General features: G+C 48.1%; 7 protein-coding genes across 7 annotated transcripts; 3 read left to right on the top strand and 4 right to left on the bottom strand.

Annotated features, from left to right (window-relative positions):
- Window positions 1–2,030: 2,030 nt before the first annotated feature.
- On the bottom strand, window positions 2,031–2,654 carry N7520_011409 (uncharacterized protein; the record flags this gene model as incomplete). Its single annotated transcript, XM_057145342.1, has 1 exon — window positions 2,031–2,654. The coding sequence occupies one exon, from the start codon at window positions 2,652–2,654 to the stop codon at window positions 2,031–2,033; it is 624 nt and encodes a 207-aa protein (XP_056991096.1).
- A 2,370-nt stretch (window positions 2,655–5,024) lies between these two features.
- On the top strand, window positions 5,025–5,246 carry N7520_011408 (uncharacterized protein; the record flags this gene model as incomplete). The annotated part of the gene is made up of 1 exon (XM_057145341.1): window positions 5,025–5,246. The coding sequence occupies one exon, from the start codon at window positions 5,025–5,027 to the stop codon at window positions 5,244–5,246; it is 222 nt and encodes a 73-aa protein (XP_056991095.1).
- A 1,185-nt stretch (window positions 5,247–6,431) lies between these two features.
- On the bottom strand, window positions 6,432–7,955 carry N7520_011407 (phosphotransferase family protein; the record flags this gene model as incomplete). The annotated part of the gene is made up of 1 exon (XM_057145340.1): window positions 6,432–7,955. One exon carries the CDS (start codon window positions 7,953–7,955, stop codon window positions 6,432–6,434), a length of 1,524 nt encoding a protein of 507 aa, XP_056991094.1.
- A 760-nt stretch (window positions 7,956–8,715) lies between these two features.
- Window positions 8,716–11,179, top strand: optD (uncharacterized protein; the record flags this gene model as incomplete). The annotated part of the gene is made up of 4 exons (XM_057145339.1): window positions 8,716–8,875; window positions 8,929–10,779; window positions 10,832–10,924; window positions 10,977–11,179. The coding sequence occupies 4 exons, from the start codon at window positions 8,716–8,718 to the stop codon at window positions 11,177–11,179; spliced, it is 2,307 nt and encodes a 768-aa protein (XP_056991093.1).
- A 476-nt stretch (window positions 11,180–11,655) lies between these two features.
- Window positions 11,656–12,159, bottom strand: N7520_011405 (uncharacterized protein; the record flags this gene model as incomplete). Its single annotated transcript, XM_057145338.1, has 1 exon — window positions 11,656–12,159. The coding sequence occupies one exon, from the start codon at window positions 12,157–12,159 to the stop codon at window positions 11,656–11,658; it is 504 nt and encodes a 167-aa protein (XP_056991092.1).
- A 565-nt stretch (window positions 12,160–12,724) lies between these two features.
- N7520_011404 (uncharacterized protein) lies at window positions 12,725–13,630 on the top strand (the record flags this gene model as incomplete). Its single annotated transcript, XM_057145337.1, has 1 exon — window positions 12,725–13,630. The coding sequence occupies one exon, from the start codon at window positions 12,725–12,727 to the stop codon at window positions 13,628–13,630; it is 906 nt and encodes a 301-aa protein (XP_056991091.1).
- Window positions 13,631–14,074: 444 nt separating this feature from the next.
- N7520_011403 (MCM DNA helicase complex subunit MCM6) lies at window positions 14,075–16,992 on the bottom strand (the record flags this gene model as incomplete). The annotated part of the gene is made up of 2 exons (XM_057145336.1): window positions 14,075–14,200; window positions 14,254–16,992. The coding sequence occupies 2 exons, from the start codon at window positions 16,990–16,992 to the stop codon at window positions 14,075–14,077; spliced, it is 2,865 nt and encodes a 954-aa protein (XP_056991090.1).
- Between the last annotated feature and the right edge of the window lie 342 nt (window positions 16,993–17,334).

Here is a 17,334-nt window from a genome sequence, read left to right as displayed (position 1 = left end):
TTCCACTAGGGTTCTATACCCCACATCACCGAGTATAAATGGATACACAAGGATCGCACAACAATACTCTAAAACAAAATTCTATTTTTTCTCCGTAAATATCCGCTTGTCCGATTCAACAAGGAAGAAACACATTGCCGGTGAGTCACCATGTATAGTAGACCTTTGACGATATCACAGGCATCGGAAATGAGATTATCCCAGCATAGCCAATAACTACCGTTACCTATCCGGCGCTCAGCTCACTTCATTCCAAATATCCAGGCTTCAGGCGTACCACATGCATACAAGTTACCCAATGAATCCCTGAACCTCGGGGAGCCTTACCGACAAAGAACAATGGATTATCCGAAAGAAAGTATCGGACTCGTGTCACAGTACTCCGTAGGTAGAGATAAACGCAAAGCCAAAAATCAAAACAAAGACAATACAAATAAGCCTAGACCGTCGAAATTCTCGATTATAAATTATCAAGAATATCACGGTGTACACGGCCCGCAGTACACCGAGTTAACTCCCCTCGGATAATATCCGGGTAATCGCCGGACCCCATCTACCGGATCTAACTATCCAGGGTGGCAATATGCACCTCGTGGGATGTATTAGCGCTCCCGTGGGATATAGGTTAGCACCAATACAACCTAAAACGAAAGGCGTTCCAGGGTTCTAAAGGGTTCTATTCTTATGGTTGGGTGGAAAGGGTCCAATACTAGGTACCCGTGGCTCTGGCCCGGTTACCAATGAAAGAAGCAGGGACCAACACATGTTAGTAACTAAGAAGAAATGTACATACTGTGCGGGTTACGGAGCTCGGAGTTGATTGTCTAGATTTTCATTTGCATTTGCATTTGCATTTGCATTGGTGACTGGATTCGATTGTGTTTGGATTTATAATGTGAAGTATCGCTCGCCCCACGGGCGGAGTGTGTTCCGTAGTGTGGCCCCTGATCTAATATTATAATGTAATCTCAATCTCACCGTTGCGTTTGTTCTGCAGGGCTGTGAGTGCCAGATGCGAGTCACACCCGTGGGGCGGTTGGGTTGGACCCCATGCTACTGTAAACGGAGCGAGCACGAAGAAAGCCGTTGACGTGAAAAAGGTTATTTTTATCCTTCGTACTGATACATTTGACTTATGCTACGTTGGTATTTACGAGATGGAAAGTAAAAAGTAGAAAATATTTCGTAATGGACGGGTTTGTTTGAAAACCTAGCTAAGCTACCTAAGTACTAACTACTGCCCAACGAGGGGATGCCATGGCCAGATCACAGTTGCTCACCGACACTCGGGAGGCAGCAAGTTTGATGTGATGGTGGCGCGTGGCGTTGGCGCATGGCGTGGATGATCACAGATAGCGCAGTGCGCGCGATCGGGTAAAATCCAAAAGAAAAAAGAAAATTCATAAAAATCGGCGATATCGGGGCGAAAATGAATAGGGATGGTACAAGACGGGGTATTTGGCGGGGGTATCTGAGCTGAAAATCACACGCTAGAGAACGGCAGGAAAGGAAAAAAGAGAAAAAACACCGGGTCCGCTTCGGGATGCAACGGCCAGAAGACCAAAAGTAAAATCGAAAATCAAATGCAACTCCCGAAGATCATCGGAGGGAATGGGAAAATATGAGTCAAGGCTCAACCAGCGGTGTGGGGGGATTTCTGGAAGCGCCGACAGCGAGGAATTAGGTAAGCGCGGGGAGGTGCGGAGATCTGCGATAACGCGTTGTTTTTGGTTTGTTGGCCTTGCGTTCGCTCAGTGACTCAAAGAGTGTGGTCAGATTGATCCGGTGAGCTCGGGGCGAGTATTGCCTTGCAGTTGGCGATTGGACCCCATCATCTGATTCGCTGTTGGTATCACGGTGATGGATGATAAACAGTTGGTAGATGGGGTCGGAGGGGTAGACGTGGGGGTGGAAGTAAAGAAATTGTAAGGTTTGATCTGAAGACAACAAGCTATTGCACAGCGATAGCAGAAGCGAAGTGTAGGTAATTCAGTGAGCGCCCGCGCTGCACCAGTAAGGTGAAGGCAAGCTTAAGAGCTTGATACCTTAGTGGATGAGTGAGCGCGTCGCTTGTTGGCAACGACCCGACGCTTCTTGTTGTTCTTTGATGTGACTGTTGTAGGTGTAGCTGTAGGTGTGCGCTCGGTCGCTACTGCATGTGTCTTTGACTGTCGAAGAGCTTGAGTTGCTCGTGCATGGGCATCCACCTTTGCCAGGAATCGCGCGCGGTCCTCTTGTTCGGCGGCGGCTCGCATGCGCTGGAGTTGTTGCTCAGTGGTGATCGGCTGAGGCATGGGCTCCTCCTCTGGTATCGGGTTTTCGGGCATCCACAGCAGGTCTTCATCGGAAAGATAGGCGTTATTGACGAAGAGGTCGCATGAGTTGGCGAGTGATGCACGGTTCGGCCATGACGGGAAGGCACATGCTGCACCCATACCATATTCGCTGGAGAAAGACGATTTGCGAGGGTTGATGTCGTAAAGAGAGTCGGTAGGTGTAGGAGGAGGTGCTGAAGGGTTGGAGAGAGGCGAGCATTCAAAAGAACTGCCACTCCAACTGAAGCTAACCTGGGCAGGGTCGGTGCTTGCCACAGGAGCGACGATGGGGGCTTTGGCAATAGCCATATCGCGTATGCGCGACTGAATAGGAATCATGGTGTATGGAGATGATCCTAAGGGTGTGGGGGTGGAGGAGAAATGAGAAAGCGAAGGTGGAGAGGGAGAAGATATAGAGAATGTGAATCAGGGAGATATAAGTCAAGTCTGGGCCCCGTGTTTTAAGACGGTGTGTGGGCGATAGATATCAAAGCCGGGGAAAGGCTTCTAGACTTCCCGCACCCTTGCAGTCCCGACTAAGACAAAATAAAAGAAAAATAATCCCAAAAATGGAATAATAAATCCAAAAAAATCGGATGTGGCTTCCGTGCAGCAGATCAATCAGAAATCCCGGGTCAGAATCGAACTCATCTGGATTTTTGACAACCGCCCCAGTCGATCAGTGGCCGCGATCGGAGTATATCGATTAGTGAGATCCCCCTTTTGTTGTGTCTTTCTTTTTTGTTTCCCCCAAGCCTCTCTCAAAAGGAAATCAAAAAGATCCGCCCCTTGCGACGAGTAATGTGTTCCCCGAAAGGGCTACCCAACTGCAGCGCGGGATCTGGTCCGATGAAAATCAGATTGTGCGGTGTGTATGGCCGCTGCGATGGAAATCTTCCAATCAAGACACTCCCGACTCACCGCTGAATGAGGAGCAGAAATGACCAGTGAAGCAAGAAAGATGTGCAGATAAGTGGCTAAAGGCAGGGAAAGCATCCAACCCAAGCTTGTTTGATAGAGAAAAAGGCGTTTGGCGGTCAAAGATTGATAACAGTTGCATCAACACGTCAACACCGAGTATTTGGAAGATTTGGAATCAACGGAGAATCAATCGATGAGATAGATGATAGATAGATTCGAAGTCAAAGAAAAGATCAAAGGAAATGGAAATTTCTCATGAAAGGATTTTTCTACTAGTTCCGCGTCTATGGAAGTTCTAGCCTTTTGGCGTGGAGATTATGGAGTCCATAGAAACCCTGCCCGATTAGGCTCTTAAGCAACGGTCCGGAAATTGGTCTCGAACGCCGTTTACTCCACAACAATGGGAAAGCGTTGAGCCGGTTAAATGCAGTGCATTCCTGTCAACTACTTTACTATATTTGATACATTTATAATTAATCCCGGCTGTTTACTTGAGCTATTACTATTGACGGAATCGATTTTTCGATATTTGACTCGGAATGACGGCTATGAAAAGATTGAAAGATGAAAAGATGAAATTACTAATAAATGGAGAAATGAATTTTGCACGAATCAGTGGATCCCAAATTTACCCGTGGGCCCCCCTGTTCTTTGTTTCATACCTAGATCAACAAAGAAACTCCGTCGTTCTCCGTCTGATCTGATGTGATCTGGTCTGATCTTTGGTTGATATTTATTGAGATCCAACATCATACTGGATTCGATATACTAGATTCGATAGATTTGATCTCACTGTCATTCTTTATTTTTGGTTGTGTTTTATTTTTTTATTTTTTATTTAATTTTTTACAATTTTCTTCTGATTACTAAAGCAGACTAGTGACGGGACATAACGCGCTTCCCCCGACACTAAGTGGGGAAGGAAATCCGCCTTCCTGAGTTCCCCGACACCTTCTGAGTTTTCCAATGATCTTCATCTTATACGTCCATGGAATTTCATCGTGTCCCATTTTTTAGCATTCAATACATCCAATATGCCATGTACTCCATTTTTTGTGCGTCGGCCCGTCGGGGAACCGGGAAAACACTAAATATGAAATCCAGTGACAGCCACACTATCTAGAAATTAGACACTTCATTTTCAATGGAGTTGACAGGTTCAGTGTCGATCGGGTAGTTTGGACGGGCCGCGGCCCAGGAAACCATCGTGGTTTTCCCCTTTCCCGGTTCCTCGGTTCTGAATGAATGCTTATTCTCGTAGATTACTGTGGTGGAGAACTGGCACCCGAAGTGGACCTCGGGCAGCAAAGGAAGGAAAGGAAGGAATGGGGCTGGACCTCCTGAATGATTCTAACTAATTATCTAAGTAACATTAAGTCGCTTTGATTTCTCTAAAGAGTGGATCAAGTGAAGCTACTGCCGCTAAATAGTAAGCAAATAAGAAAGCACTAGATCTTAAGCTCAATTTGTCCACCTACATGGGTATACCACCTACCTGGTTCACATCAATCATTCCGGGATTTCCCTGCAGCGCCATCTGCATCTCATATGCAAGATCTCTGATCAAAATCGAGAAGCAAGGGAAATTATTGCTTCAGTACATCGGAACAAGAAATCGACAATAACAAGCTGGTCCAGGCAAGGTCACAGCTTCACCTCTCTCAGAACTTCCCCAACCCCCATAGATTGAACATAACATTGAACATCTTCATACTGTGTACTCCAGACCGACTACATGTAGATCATGTCTAGACCCAGCTCGCCGCCACCCGATCAGTAACAGCCACAATGCTGCAAACCCGCCACAATGCACGACTCCCCGTTCGATCAGTACTTCTGCAAATAGGACAAGGGATCCAAAAGCTGCAGAGCATCTCCGGACGTACAGCGCGGATGCGTCTCCTCCAGTCCGAACCATGGCGACCAGCTTCTCCCCATGGGGGACACAGCTTCGCGCTCGGGTACCAGATGCGCCCCACTCTAGAGAATGTGACAAGGGAGGCTGCATAATCACAGAGCAATCAGAACACAAACTGTCCATTCTGCATTTATGAGTAACCCAAAGCCCGCACCGGGGCTCCCATCCGCGAACCCGGCTCAGCGATCGACGCCATTGGCTCTTAGCCCTTAGCCTTCCCTCACCGTATCTAAGACGTGTCGAGGATTCAAAGTCAAAGTCAATCGGAACACGGGCATGATATCATATAACAGGAATCAGCGGCGCCTCCTGACTCATTCCATAGCAAGGGGATGCCACCGTAGCAAAACAGGAGCTGACCTCAGCCATTCGACCTCTCCCTCTGCTTTGATCACGGTCCTGAGCGGCGAGGAGGTCCGGGGAAGGCGGGGATAAGCATTCCATTGGATGGGTACTTTCCTGCCAGTCAGCCAGTCTTGAACACTGTCTCCGGGAAGGAAATTCATTTGCAGCCATTTAAGAGGCCTGTGTGTGTCGTGTCAGTCGCCGGGTAATATGTGTCGCCACCGGACGCGTACTTCCCACCACCATCCAGATCCGACCAGTCTACCCGCAGCCTATAATTAATTCTGCTTGGGGGAAATTCTCTATCTTCTCGAACACTTCGACACCGCAATCAGCATGTGAGATTCCGGGATTCTCGTTTTGTAAATCGGCTTGTCGCAGAGAGTTCGCATTGGAGCGGACGGTGCGACTTCGTTGGTGTTCTTGGAATTGCCTCTTAGGTCGATTCTTGAGCTTTTGTGTAGCCGCATTTTCTGTCAGTCGCTTTTGGATTTACATTTGTGCTGGTCAGGTACATCCGCGCTCCGACACGTTTAGCCGATGGAAGCTGTGCAGAATGGCTGGGATGATGTGTTTGGGGGATAGGACTGGGGCGTACAGGGTTGACCATAATATCCGACCCGACATGATGCGGACATAGAATTCTGGACTTTTCAGGCAAGATACACTTGGTATTTCAAACAATTAGATGAAATTGAGGATGCTTAACTTTGAACTTGAAATGAATGTCACGTAGACTAATGAACTCGGCTGCTTTCAATGTTGTGTCTATCGGAGGCTCGGAGGCTTGGATGTACTGTACAAAAGTTATACATATATATCGTGAACCCAACAACACCATTGGTTTGAACATTTGAATGTCGCCACCGTATCATGCTGCACCTATTTCAGTATGTACGTCGAGGACAATTGGAGGTAGATGAAAGCTTGAATTAAACCAGCAATTCCGCCAGTTTATCTGACACAACATCATCAATCTCGTCTGCTTCAGTTCGATCACTTTCATCCTCCTCGTTACTCACAAATCTCGTTTCCAAGAGTTCTAAGGTGTATTTATCCGGGTCCCAAGCAAGAACCCTGGTATCCAGCTCTACAAGTTTCAAAGCCACATATTTCTCCATCTCCTCTTTCTCTTCGGGTTCCAACAAGTCAAGTCTCTCCTTCCAGACATCCTCAACAACACTAGTCGTCGTCCCAAAGAATCGCTGATCAATTTTCTGCCAGAATATAGCATCAAAAGCAAAGCTGTTCCTCGCTGCATAAACAATCCAAAATTCTCCACTCTCCCAGCTATCTCGCATAAAATCAGAAAGTCGCTGATCTTTTCCCACACAAACCGGTGCCTCCTTGAGTTCCTCATCTTCGCGAGACCTCATCGCCCGAAGAAACGTCACTAATCGTCGCTCATATTCAGTAGACCAGTGGTCAAGACCTTGGGGCCAGTATTCAGGTTTCTCGATAAGAAGCCACCAAGGCGGTGCATGGGAAAATTCCACCGGGGCGGCATATGTGAACTCCCAGTCTACGACTCCGGCGATCTTCAAGTTGTTCATGAGGGTGTTGCCCGGGCGGAAGTCGTCGCACCAGAGTTTGAACGGGCCCTTGTCAGACGATTTTTTCGTGAGGGTATGCCCTCGCGCGAGTCTGCGGAAAAGATATCTCGCAACAAACTTTCGCCGACAGTCATCGGCTGAATGGATGGCGTCGTTCCGCTGGTTGATTAGGTGTTCGATGTGGAGCTCTGCGAGGGCTTCAAAGTACGAGGACGCCGTCTCGAATGTCGTCTGTGGTAATTTTGACTGCGGGAGTGATCCTAATTGAACAAGATCATTCATAGGCATTGATAGAGGCCGATATATTATGTCCCAGGTACAATCATCAATCTGTGCCAGAGAACCAATCCTTGGAAAAGATGGTCTGAAAAGTTGAAGAACAACACCCGCGAGTTCTGCATAAAGAGCCTCTAACTTCTCCTCATTGATATCTGGGTCCAGAATTCCCCGCTCTTGCTTCGGACATCCCGGCGTGTTGAGAACATCGTACATACACGTATCATGCTCGATATAGTCCATGATGATAAACGGACTAAACTCTAGAGGAAAACCTGTTTTTGTACCCCAGTGCAAAACCAACGGAATTGGAATTGAGGTTCGCTCCCGAATGTATCGCATCACGGCGACTTCATTACGAACCTTTTCTTCAGGAAACATCACCGCCCCAGGCTGTGGGAAACGTATAATAGCGGAGCCATTTTTGTATTTCATACGAAAGGCCACATTGAAAGAGCCTATTGGGAGGACTGTAAAAACCTCAGGATCGTCGGGTCTATGGTGTTGAACCAGAAACTCGCCGACCGGGCTTAAGACTTCTGGGTCGATCAACTGACGGACCCAGCTCTCGGCGACTTCCTCGCTTTTCTCCCAAGCAGCATCATCGTAGCGCATGCGTGGTTGCATGTCTGTCGAATATCGAAAGTGAACAAGACATGATGAATCGCGCCAAATGGCAAGTTCTCACCATCATGTGATGCAATAGCCCCTATATTCCGGACATGCGGATAGTGACATGGCAGCGGTCGCGACTTGCTACTGGGGCAAAGTGACAGGGATGCGTGGCGCCAGATCCTAGTCTGTTTTCGTCTGCATGTACGGAGTACGTGTTTATGATAAATGTTTCTTGCCTTTGATGCCAGCAAGTTTAGCCTAGAAGGTGCTAGCGCTGATAATGTAGGTTTCAAAATCTTGGAAGATGGTTGCATGAAACTGGTACTTTTGCCATCTTCTTATCACTATCTTTTATCTCTATCTATATCTCGGCAATTGTTGATAAGCATGGATCTATGATCTATATAACTCTTTGTCATCGCATTTTATGCTTATTTTTCAACCTTATTAGAACATTGGATAATGAAGAAAACCTCATTTCAAGTTAGAAAATGATTCATGTTTGAACTTATCTCTTGTCGGACAGTCCGACAACAATTCTACTAGAAAAACAGAAGCGGGGTTGGACCTGCTATCTCTAGCCAAGCTCGCGGCTCGCCTCCACTTCCGATCAATTACCTCTTGTCTAGGCTCTTATCTATCTCCGCGGTACACTAAGAAACTTACATACCCGATGGCAAAGCCAAGACTTCAGGAATGATAAAAGGATCCCATGTCGCGAGGCCGTTCTTTCGGGTTCTCTTCCTGCCAGTTTGACCACTCGTGATTCAGCATGGAAAAAGAAGTGAAAACTGAAACAATCACGCCCGCGTCCCTTAGTGCAGATGAGGAGGTGGCAGAGGGTCAATTTGGCAAAGTTGAACTTCAGGCAGAGACTGAGGATGAGAATGTCGAGTACAGCTATGAGTCCAATCGATCTCCATTCCCTGAAGGTGTGCGATCGTATCTTTTCAATTGATTAGACTATGAATTAACATATTATCAGTGAGGGCTGTTGTCCCTGAAACGGATGACCCCACCATGCCCGTCAGTACGGTCCGCATGTGGATCCTGGGGATTGTGTTTACAATGCTGGGATCTGGAATTAACCAATTCTTTTCGCTGCGATACCCATCAGTTCACATCGTTGCGCTTGTCGCAGAGCTTCTGGCCTACCCGATGGGTGTTTTTCTTGCAAAGACTCTCCCGATAACCACGATATCCCTCGGACCATTGGGTTCTTTCATGCTGAACCCAGATCGACAATTCAATATCAAAGAACATGCTCTGATTGTGATCATGAGCAACGTCTCATTTGGATATGCTTCGGCCGACGCGACAAACATTATTCAAGCTTCCAGTGCAGCGTTCTATGACTTCAACCTGAAGCCTGGCTTCTACGTGATGATCGTTCTCTGTGCCCAGTTACTTGGCTTTGGAGTTGCTGGCCTCACTGCTCCATGGCTGGTCGAGCCTGCTCGGATCATCTGGCCGGGTGTATTGTCCAATTGTGCCATGCTTGAAACGCTGCATTCGCGCGCTAACACTGTCGCTAATGGATGGCGCATCTCTCGCTTACGGTTCTTTTTATACGTCACCGCGGGCGGATTCGTCTGGTACTTCTTCCCGGGCTTGATATTCACTGCCCTATCATACTTCACTTGGGTCTGTTGGATCGCACCCAAGAACGTTATCGTGAACCAGCTTTTTGGAATGCAGACTGGTCTGGGTATGAGCCCTATCACATTCGACTGGAGTCAAATAGCATACAACACGAACCCGCTGCTTTCTCCTTCGTGGGCAGCACTTAACGTCTTTGCTGGGTTTGCCGTGTTCTTTTGGATCGTCACTCCAGTTCTCTACTACAAGAATACCTGGTTCACAGCATACCTCCCGCTCATGACCTCTGATGTCTACGACCGAACAGGCGCAGTCTACGACACAGCTCGCGTTATCTCCTCCAGTAATACCCTGGACGTCGAAGCCTATCGCAAATACTCACCCCCCTACCTCGGCGCAACCTTTGCCTTCGTATACGGTCTCTCCTTCGCATCAATCACCGCCGTTCTATCGCATATCGGAATCTGGCACGCCCGTGACATCTGGGCCGCGATGAAGGGTCGTAACAGACTCGACATTCATGCCCGTCTTGTTCGCGCCTCCTACCGCCGCACACCCTGGTGGTGGTACGCATCCATCATCGTGATAATCATGGCTATGGCTATCGCTATGGTCGAAGTCTACCACACCAAGCTCCCTGTCTATGGTGTCTTCCTTGGCTTGATCATCCCTGCGATCTACATGGTTCCCTGTGGCATCGTGCAGGGCATCACGAACGTCGACGCAAACCAGCTTAACGTCCTCGCCGAGTTCATGGGTGGATACCTCTTTGAAGGCAAGCCGCTGGCAAATATGATTTTCAAAATCTTGTCAACGGACGTCGTTGGACAGGGCGTTTATTTCGCCATGGATATGAAACTCGCGCATTATCTTAAGGTGCCTCCGCGGACTACGTTCTTTGCTCAGGGTATCGCTACCATCCTCGGTGCCCTAACCCAGGCTGGCGTGACGATTTGGATGCTAGGCAATATCGATGGAATCTGTGAGACGGATCAGAAGGATGGGTTCACTTGTCCCAATGGCCGGACAGTGTACTCTTCATCAGTGATCTGGGGTCTTGTTGGACCCCGTCGTCTGTATTCCATTGGCCAGATATATTCGTCGCTTTTGCATTTCTTCTGGATTGGACTTATCGCCCCATTTATCACTTATTTCCTATATCGCTGGACAAAAAACCGCTTTTGGAAGATGATCAACTGGCCTTTGATCTTTGTGGGAACTTATAATGTCCCACCGGGTATGTTGCAGGTCAATAATCTGAGGAGTTTCGATGCTAACGAATTTCATAGCGACTGGAATCAACTATTCCAGCTGGGCACTCGTCAACTTCGTCTTCAATCACATTTTACGCCGCCGCTTCTTTTCTTGGTGGACCAAATATAGTTCGTCGCTTCTGGTCTTTGAATGTGATATTTTGCTAACACGCTACTTCAGACTATATCCTGGCTGCTGCGCTCGACACCGGTCTTGCACTCAGCGGCATTGTAATCTTCTTCTGCATCTCGTACCCCGGTGCTACGTTCCCTGATTGGTGGGGAAATACGGTTTACTTGAATACTGCGGATGCAGAGGGTGTTTCATGGCTGAAGATGCCGTCGGTTGGATATTTCGGTCCTGCTAATGGGACGTGGACTTAATTTATACATAGTATAGCACTGGAGTATCTAGGCGGAATTCAATACATCGATACGAATATTTCATGAAGAGAGTATCAGTCTTTCAGAAATAAATATAATTGCCTTGTTTCGACAAAATCTTGCAGATACATAAGCCACAAGCAAAACCGCCAACCGCTGCGATTGCGCGTTCCAATTGCCCAGGCACCATTAGAAGTTCTTGAGATAAGCCCACTACCCATAAACGCTAAGAAAATGAACAATAAGTGTTAGAACTCAATATAGACTAGCCAAGTACTTCAAAGTAGGTACAGTTTTTACCATTTCAGTTTTCGCCTTTTACCTCACATGTGCATGATCAAGTTTGTCAATATTGAAGCGATTACAAAACGAATATATCTGCAGAAAGCACACAAATCCCAAAACTCTTGAGCAAAGCTAGTAACACAATAAAATTTAAAGTAATCAAAACACACAAACAGTGCAGTACAAGAACTTCATTCGAGTATTCCTTTATAAAACGCCTTCCCAAGTGCTCTTTGCAAACCCCGATTGGCCATCATATGAGCTTTCGCTAGTTCCTTAGTAACATACTCATCCCCCGGAGGCCATCTACGCAAAGATATCTTTGGAGTGCCAGGCTGTCGACTGAATTTAAATTTGTAGATCGGGATGACCGTTTCACATATGTGCGCAGTACTCGGATCATAGTCATAGTTGTGAATATCGAGGATGATATTGATCCACCCAGGCATGCGGTTCACGTCAATGGCACGGAGGAGGATTCTCTTGTCGTCTTCCCATTTTGGGAAGATCTCCTCTATAGTGTCGGATGTGGAATTCCAGTACGATGCAGAGGTGAAGTAGTTTGCAGCTTTCAGATTTTTAGTCCTAATTCTTAGGATAAGTCGTTTCTGTTGGGGCTTGCCAGCTTCGCCGAAGACCTTGCGCTGGATACTAGTGTAGACGAAATTGGGTGCTGTTTGAGGAGTAGTGATCATGGGTACTAGTATGTTTGGGCAGCCAAATAGACGGATTGACTTGAGCATATCGGATATGCGATGGCCACAAATATGATTGCGATTGAAGTCAGCTTGCCTAGACAAGTTTTTGTTCGCGGTCATCTTTGTAACTTTTTCACCTTCACGTTTGTCGTTCTGTGGCTTCTTCCCGCAAACCTGTTTGAACTTCTGATGAATGTTAGCGAATTCTCTTTTTCCGAAAACCTTCAAATCCTCAAAGCATGTTTGAGTCCCCACAGTTGTTTCTTGTAGATGCATAGTTTTGATTGCGATAGTTCCATAGACGAGTTGTGTGCTCGACAAGTTATTGATCTGGTTATAGGCGTGGTCACGGGACCTGGTTTACTACGCCTTGTCAGGTGTCGACTAGTCCCGTTGGGTAAGGTTATGATCCACGGTTGAGACAGACTCGAGTCATCCGATTTACGAGCAACCTCTACCCTGAACACCATTCTAACATTTTTTAATTTCCCTCCTTTTTAATACATTTTTGTTTCATCATGTCAAGTTAGTAAAGAAATCCGAAAATACGAGTGAGGGTCTAATGAAAGAAGCTCCGAGTATTATTCCAACATCCGATGTATCCAAGGAGAAGGCAACGAATAATGTAAGCCCAACTTGGAAGTCGTTTAAAGAATCTCTCAACGACGGAGACCGGGCTATGATGAGCGACCTCGTGACATCCTTCCAACGCACAGTTATTGAAGGCAAGCCTTCGGTTACGCTTGTCGATACTTCTGCTGGTATGAACGAGCTACTAAGCGCTCTGGCAAATCTACCCGTTAAACCTCCCTCATTGTATGTCGACCTTGAAGGCGTTGACCTCAGCCGAGACGGCACGATATCAATCATACAGATCTTCATCCTTCCTCTAAGGCGGACATTTCTGATCGACATCCACATATTGAAAGGCAAAGCCTTCTCCCAGCCAGGGCCATCTGGATTAACCCTTCGTTCCGTTCTTGAATCACCTTTGATCCCAAAGGTCTTCTTCGATGTCCGTAATGACTCGGACGCGCTTTTCGCCCATTATCAAATCGACCTTGCTGGCATACAAGACCTCCAGCTCATGGAACTTGCAACGCGAAGTTGTTCGAAGAAACTCGTCAGAGGATTAGGAAAATGCATGGAGTATGATGCCCCGATGACCAGAAGAGAAAGAGAGGATTGGAAACGCACGAAAGATACTGGACGAAGGTTATTTGCGCCGGAATTGGGTGGTTCTTATGAAGTATTCAACATTCGGCCACTAACGGATGAAATCTTGCAATACTGTGCGCAGGATGTTCAATTCTTACCGAAGTTGTGGCAGAAATACCATGAGAAGATGAGTCTGTTATGGGAAGTGGAGGTGGATGCAGAATCAAAACATCGTGTGAGGCTTTCGCAATCTCCTACATATTTTGCCAAAGGAAAAGATAAAGCCTTAGGACCAAGGCACTGGTCCTAAGGCCTTGGTATCAAATTGTTTAGTTTCAAGTGCCCACTTGTTAGGTGCTTGGTCAAGTATTTTTGTATCCCTTGACCTTTTCCTCATTGGAAGGCTTCTAAGGCTTTCTTGACCCGTCTCTGCTCAGGGGCTCTCTCAAATGCTCCCCAGGGCTCTAAAGTTGAAGGTTAAGCTTGTATATATATATAGTTATAACTACTTCGATGTTGGTAGTATCCTAATCCTCCATTACAGCCTATGGCTATTCATTGTGCAATCAACATCAATTTTTGAATTATACATTCATGCTCTGTCAAGTACTATAAAGCCGCCAAAAACAAAACGGATATCATCACTCGTAACCCCTTAGCTCCTTTGCAATCCAGCCTGAAAATGCTAAAAATGACCGATCCTAGGAAATACAAGAATAGTTTAATCGAAAAATATGGTGCAATTGTACACTTCTCAGAACAGCTCCTCGAAAGCACAGTTGGGATGCAACACGTAGAGAACCTTGTCGTCCTCGCTAGGCTGCTGAGTGCTGGAATTTTCTTCCATCATGTTTGATGAGATGCGTAGTAAAACACGGTCCTTTAATGGTGATTAGTTTTTTATTCAAATCGTGTGGGTATTAGATGTCATACCTTGACCATGCGCTTCAGGACCTTGGTGGCCAGCTCGCGTTCGCGATTGTAATCCTCTTGGGTGTCCATCTCACCCTCAATCTGCTCCAGGTACCAGAGAACCAGGTCCTCGTGCTCAACACCCTCTCCTTGATTGACCTCGTCTTCATGGACTCGGCGCACAAAGAAGTTCATGATCTTTGCGTACTTGTCATAGGTGATCTTGGTCTTTGTACGCTCCGGCTTGGGCTGGGCTGCAGCCTCCTCTCCGTCCTCACGCATCGGGCTGTCACCGTCGCGGTCACGATCAGCCATCTCCTGATCCACATCAGCAGCGGCCGGTGCATCCTCATCAATCTCAACGTCGTCTTTCTCGACAGTCACGATACTCTGGCGCAGGAGATCATAGGCCTCCATGACGAACTTGGGAGTAACCTCTTCAACACAGTTGGCCTTGGCGACGGCCTCGGACAGACGGATCAAAGACTCGAGCTGACGGACAGTAATGCGGTAGGATGAGCGACCCATACCACCCTGTGCGTCGTTGGCGCGGAGCTCCTTGTACTTCTCAACAAGGAGAGTCTTGGCCTCATCAGTGAAAACCGGGCGGAAGGTGCGTGCAAACTGGATGTAGCGCTGCAGCTGCTCAGTGCTCAGCTCGGGCTCAACAGCCTCGTCGCGGTTCATGTGCACGTTCACGATGTGCTCAGCTAGGTTACGGTCTACGTGCTCCTTGGGCTCATCGCGAACGACGAAGAACACGTCGAATCGACTCATGATGGGGGCGCTAAAGTTCAAGTTTTGACGGAGGGTTTGCTTTGGATTGTAACGACCACCAATGGGGTTGGCAGCGGCGAGGATGGAGGCGCGGGCATTGAGAGTGGTGTGAATACCGGCCTTGGCGATGGAAATAGTCTGCTGTTCCATGGCTTCGTGGATGGCCACCTGGTCGGCAATGTCCATCTTGTCGAACTCGTCAATGGCGCAAATACCACCGCCATTAGCCAGCATCAGCGCACCGGCTTCGATGGTGAACTCGCCAGTTTCAGGGTCCTTCACGACGGAAGCGGTCAAACCAGCGGCAGACGAAGCTTTACCGCTAGTGTAGACTGCACGAGGATGCATGGAGCAAATGTACTTCAAGAACTGACTCTTGCTGGTGGACGGGTCACCAACGATGCAAACGTTGATGTCACCACGCAGTTGAAGGCTCTCAGCTGAGGTCTTCTTGCTCACACCACCCAGTAATTGCAGAAGCAGACCCTTCTTGATCTGGCGGTGACCCCAAATCATGGGCGCAATGGAGTCGATCAACCGTGAATAAATGTATTCAGAGTGAACAAGAGTCTTCAAGTCCTGAACCTCACTAGGGGTGAGACTCTGGAGGAAGGCTTCTTGGGCCTTGTCCTCATTCATATCGGGATCCGTGTTTTGATTCAGAGAAGCCAGAATGTTGTTGGATTGGCCGCTCAGCTGTTGTTCGGGCTTCTGGCCAGGAGTGGAAGTATCAGGGGTCACCATGCATGCAAGGAAAGCCAGTCGGTAGGTCAGATCACGGACACCGAGAGCTTTCAAACCAGAGACACCACCCCCGCCAACCTCACTGCCACGGAAAGACGCATTGTCACGGACTGCTTCAGGACGCACACCAGGCAATCCTAGTTGGCTGACATCGGGGACAACAATCAAGGTACCAGTGAAAACGCAGCGCTCGCCAGCTTTAGAGCGGTCCACCATCTCACCTCGTAGAATAACATCCATTGTGCGCGGCATGCTTCCGGTCGGGATCTCGTGAGAAGATTCCTGAAGCTTAACCTTTTGCCAATCGACAAAGGTACTCTTGCCAATGTCCAAGCGCCAACCATTGCGGTTACCACATACTGAGTTGGGACACTCAGTGGGCTCGGTGTACTTGAAAGTCTGCTCCACATTGGGCACAACAGTCTTGCAAGCCTCGCAAATGAAGGTGCCTAGCGAGAGCTCCGGTCGGACCTCAGAGGTTCTGGTCACAGTTCCGGAGACTGACAGCAATTTTCCGATCTGCGATGTACGAAGTCGTCGGAGTCTAGAGACCAAGGGCAGGTTGTAGAAAGCCAGGGCGAATAGCTTGTCGGTCTGTTGGTGGCGAGTCTTGCCGCGAATTTGACCCTCCAATTCAGGATTCTCTGTGACATTGGCGTAGGCGGAAGCCACCGAGGCACTGGAGTGGGTCGAGGCGGTCGAAGCCAGGCGGTGGGAAACAAAGTATTCCGGTTCATATTTGGCGACCAGGTTGTGTAGGGCCTTGGTAAGAAAAGGGAGGAAACGGTAGTATTGGCTGGCTATGGCATCGGCCAGAATGGGATTTTCCCAAGAGGTCAGGTGAGTGAAATCGACGTAGAGGGTGGACAATTCGAATTTTTTCATGCCCTTGATCTGGGCGATGTAATACTTGTCGCTCAGGATCTCTCCCGATGATGGCGGGGCGGATGATGAGGGCGCTTCCATGAATGTTTCCAGCAGTTCCTGAAATGCCTGCTGCACTTTCTCTCCAGCCTCATCGATCACGGGCGGGGGGCCCGGTGCGTAGGGATTCCGTAGCCTGCTGACCGCCGAAGAGCCTGCGCCGACAACCTGGTCATCTGGGAAATTGTTCATATCACTCATGGGGCCATTGCTCTCCGAGCGACGAGAGCTAGGAAGGTGATCAGATCGCAACTGATCACGGGAGCCTGTAGCGGAGAGCTCGGATTGAAGAACGGCATCGAAAAGGGAAGACATGGTATTAGAGAGCGTGAAGGGCCTAAAAGATAGGGCCACAGTACAATTATCAAGCTCTCAAAAATACCGTGTTGGAAAGGGACAAAGGAGGGTTGGTGGGATATAGAGGGAGAGGGAGGAGAGATACATTAGAAATATCCACACACAGGGGGGAACCACACGTTTTTCTTCGAAACGCGTACACGTCGCGTCCCTTCCTTTCCAACGCGTTAAGTGGTTTTGATGGGTTATGTAATCGAAGCTCTTGTCTCGTCACGAGGGCGTCACTGGGCTAGGTCATGTGACTTTTGCCACGTGGCAGTGGCACCTTTGGCCTAAACCAGTAATAAGAGCCAAACGAGC

The sequence above is a fragment of the Penicillium odoratum genome (genome assembly GCF_028828045.1).
Source record: "Penicillium odoratum strain IBT 22623 chromosome Unknown utg000008l_segment0_segment0, whole genome shotgun sequence".
NCBI classification, from domain to species: Eukaryota; Fungi; Ascomycota; class Eurotiomycetes; order Eurotiales; family Aspergillaceae; genus Penicillium; species Penicillium odoratum.
The sequence above is the reverse complement of the archived record's forward strand: the minus strand, read 5'-3'. Positions and strand labels throughout refer to the sequence as shown.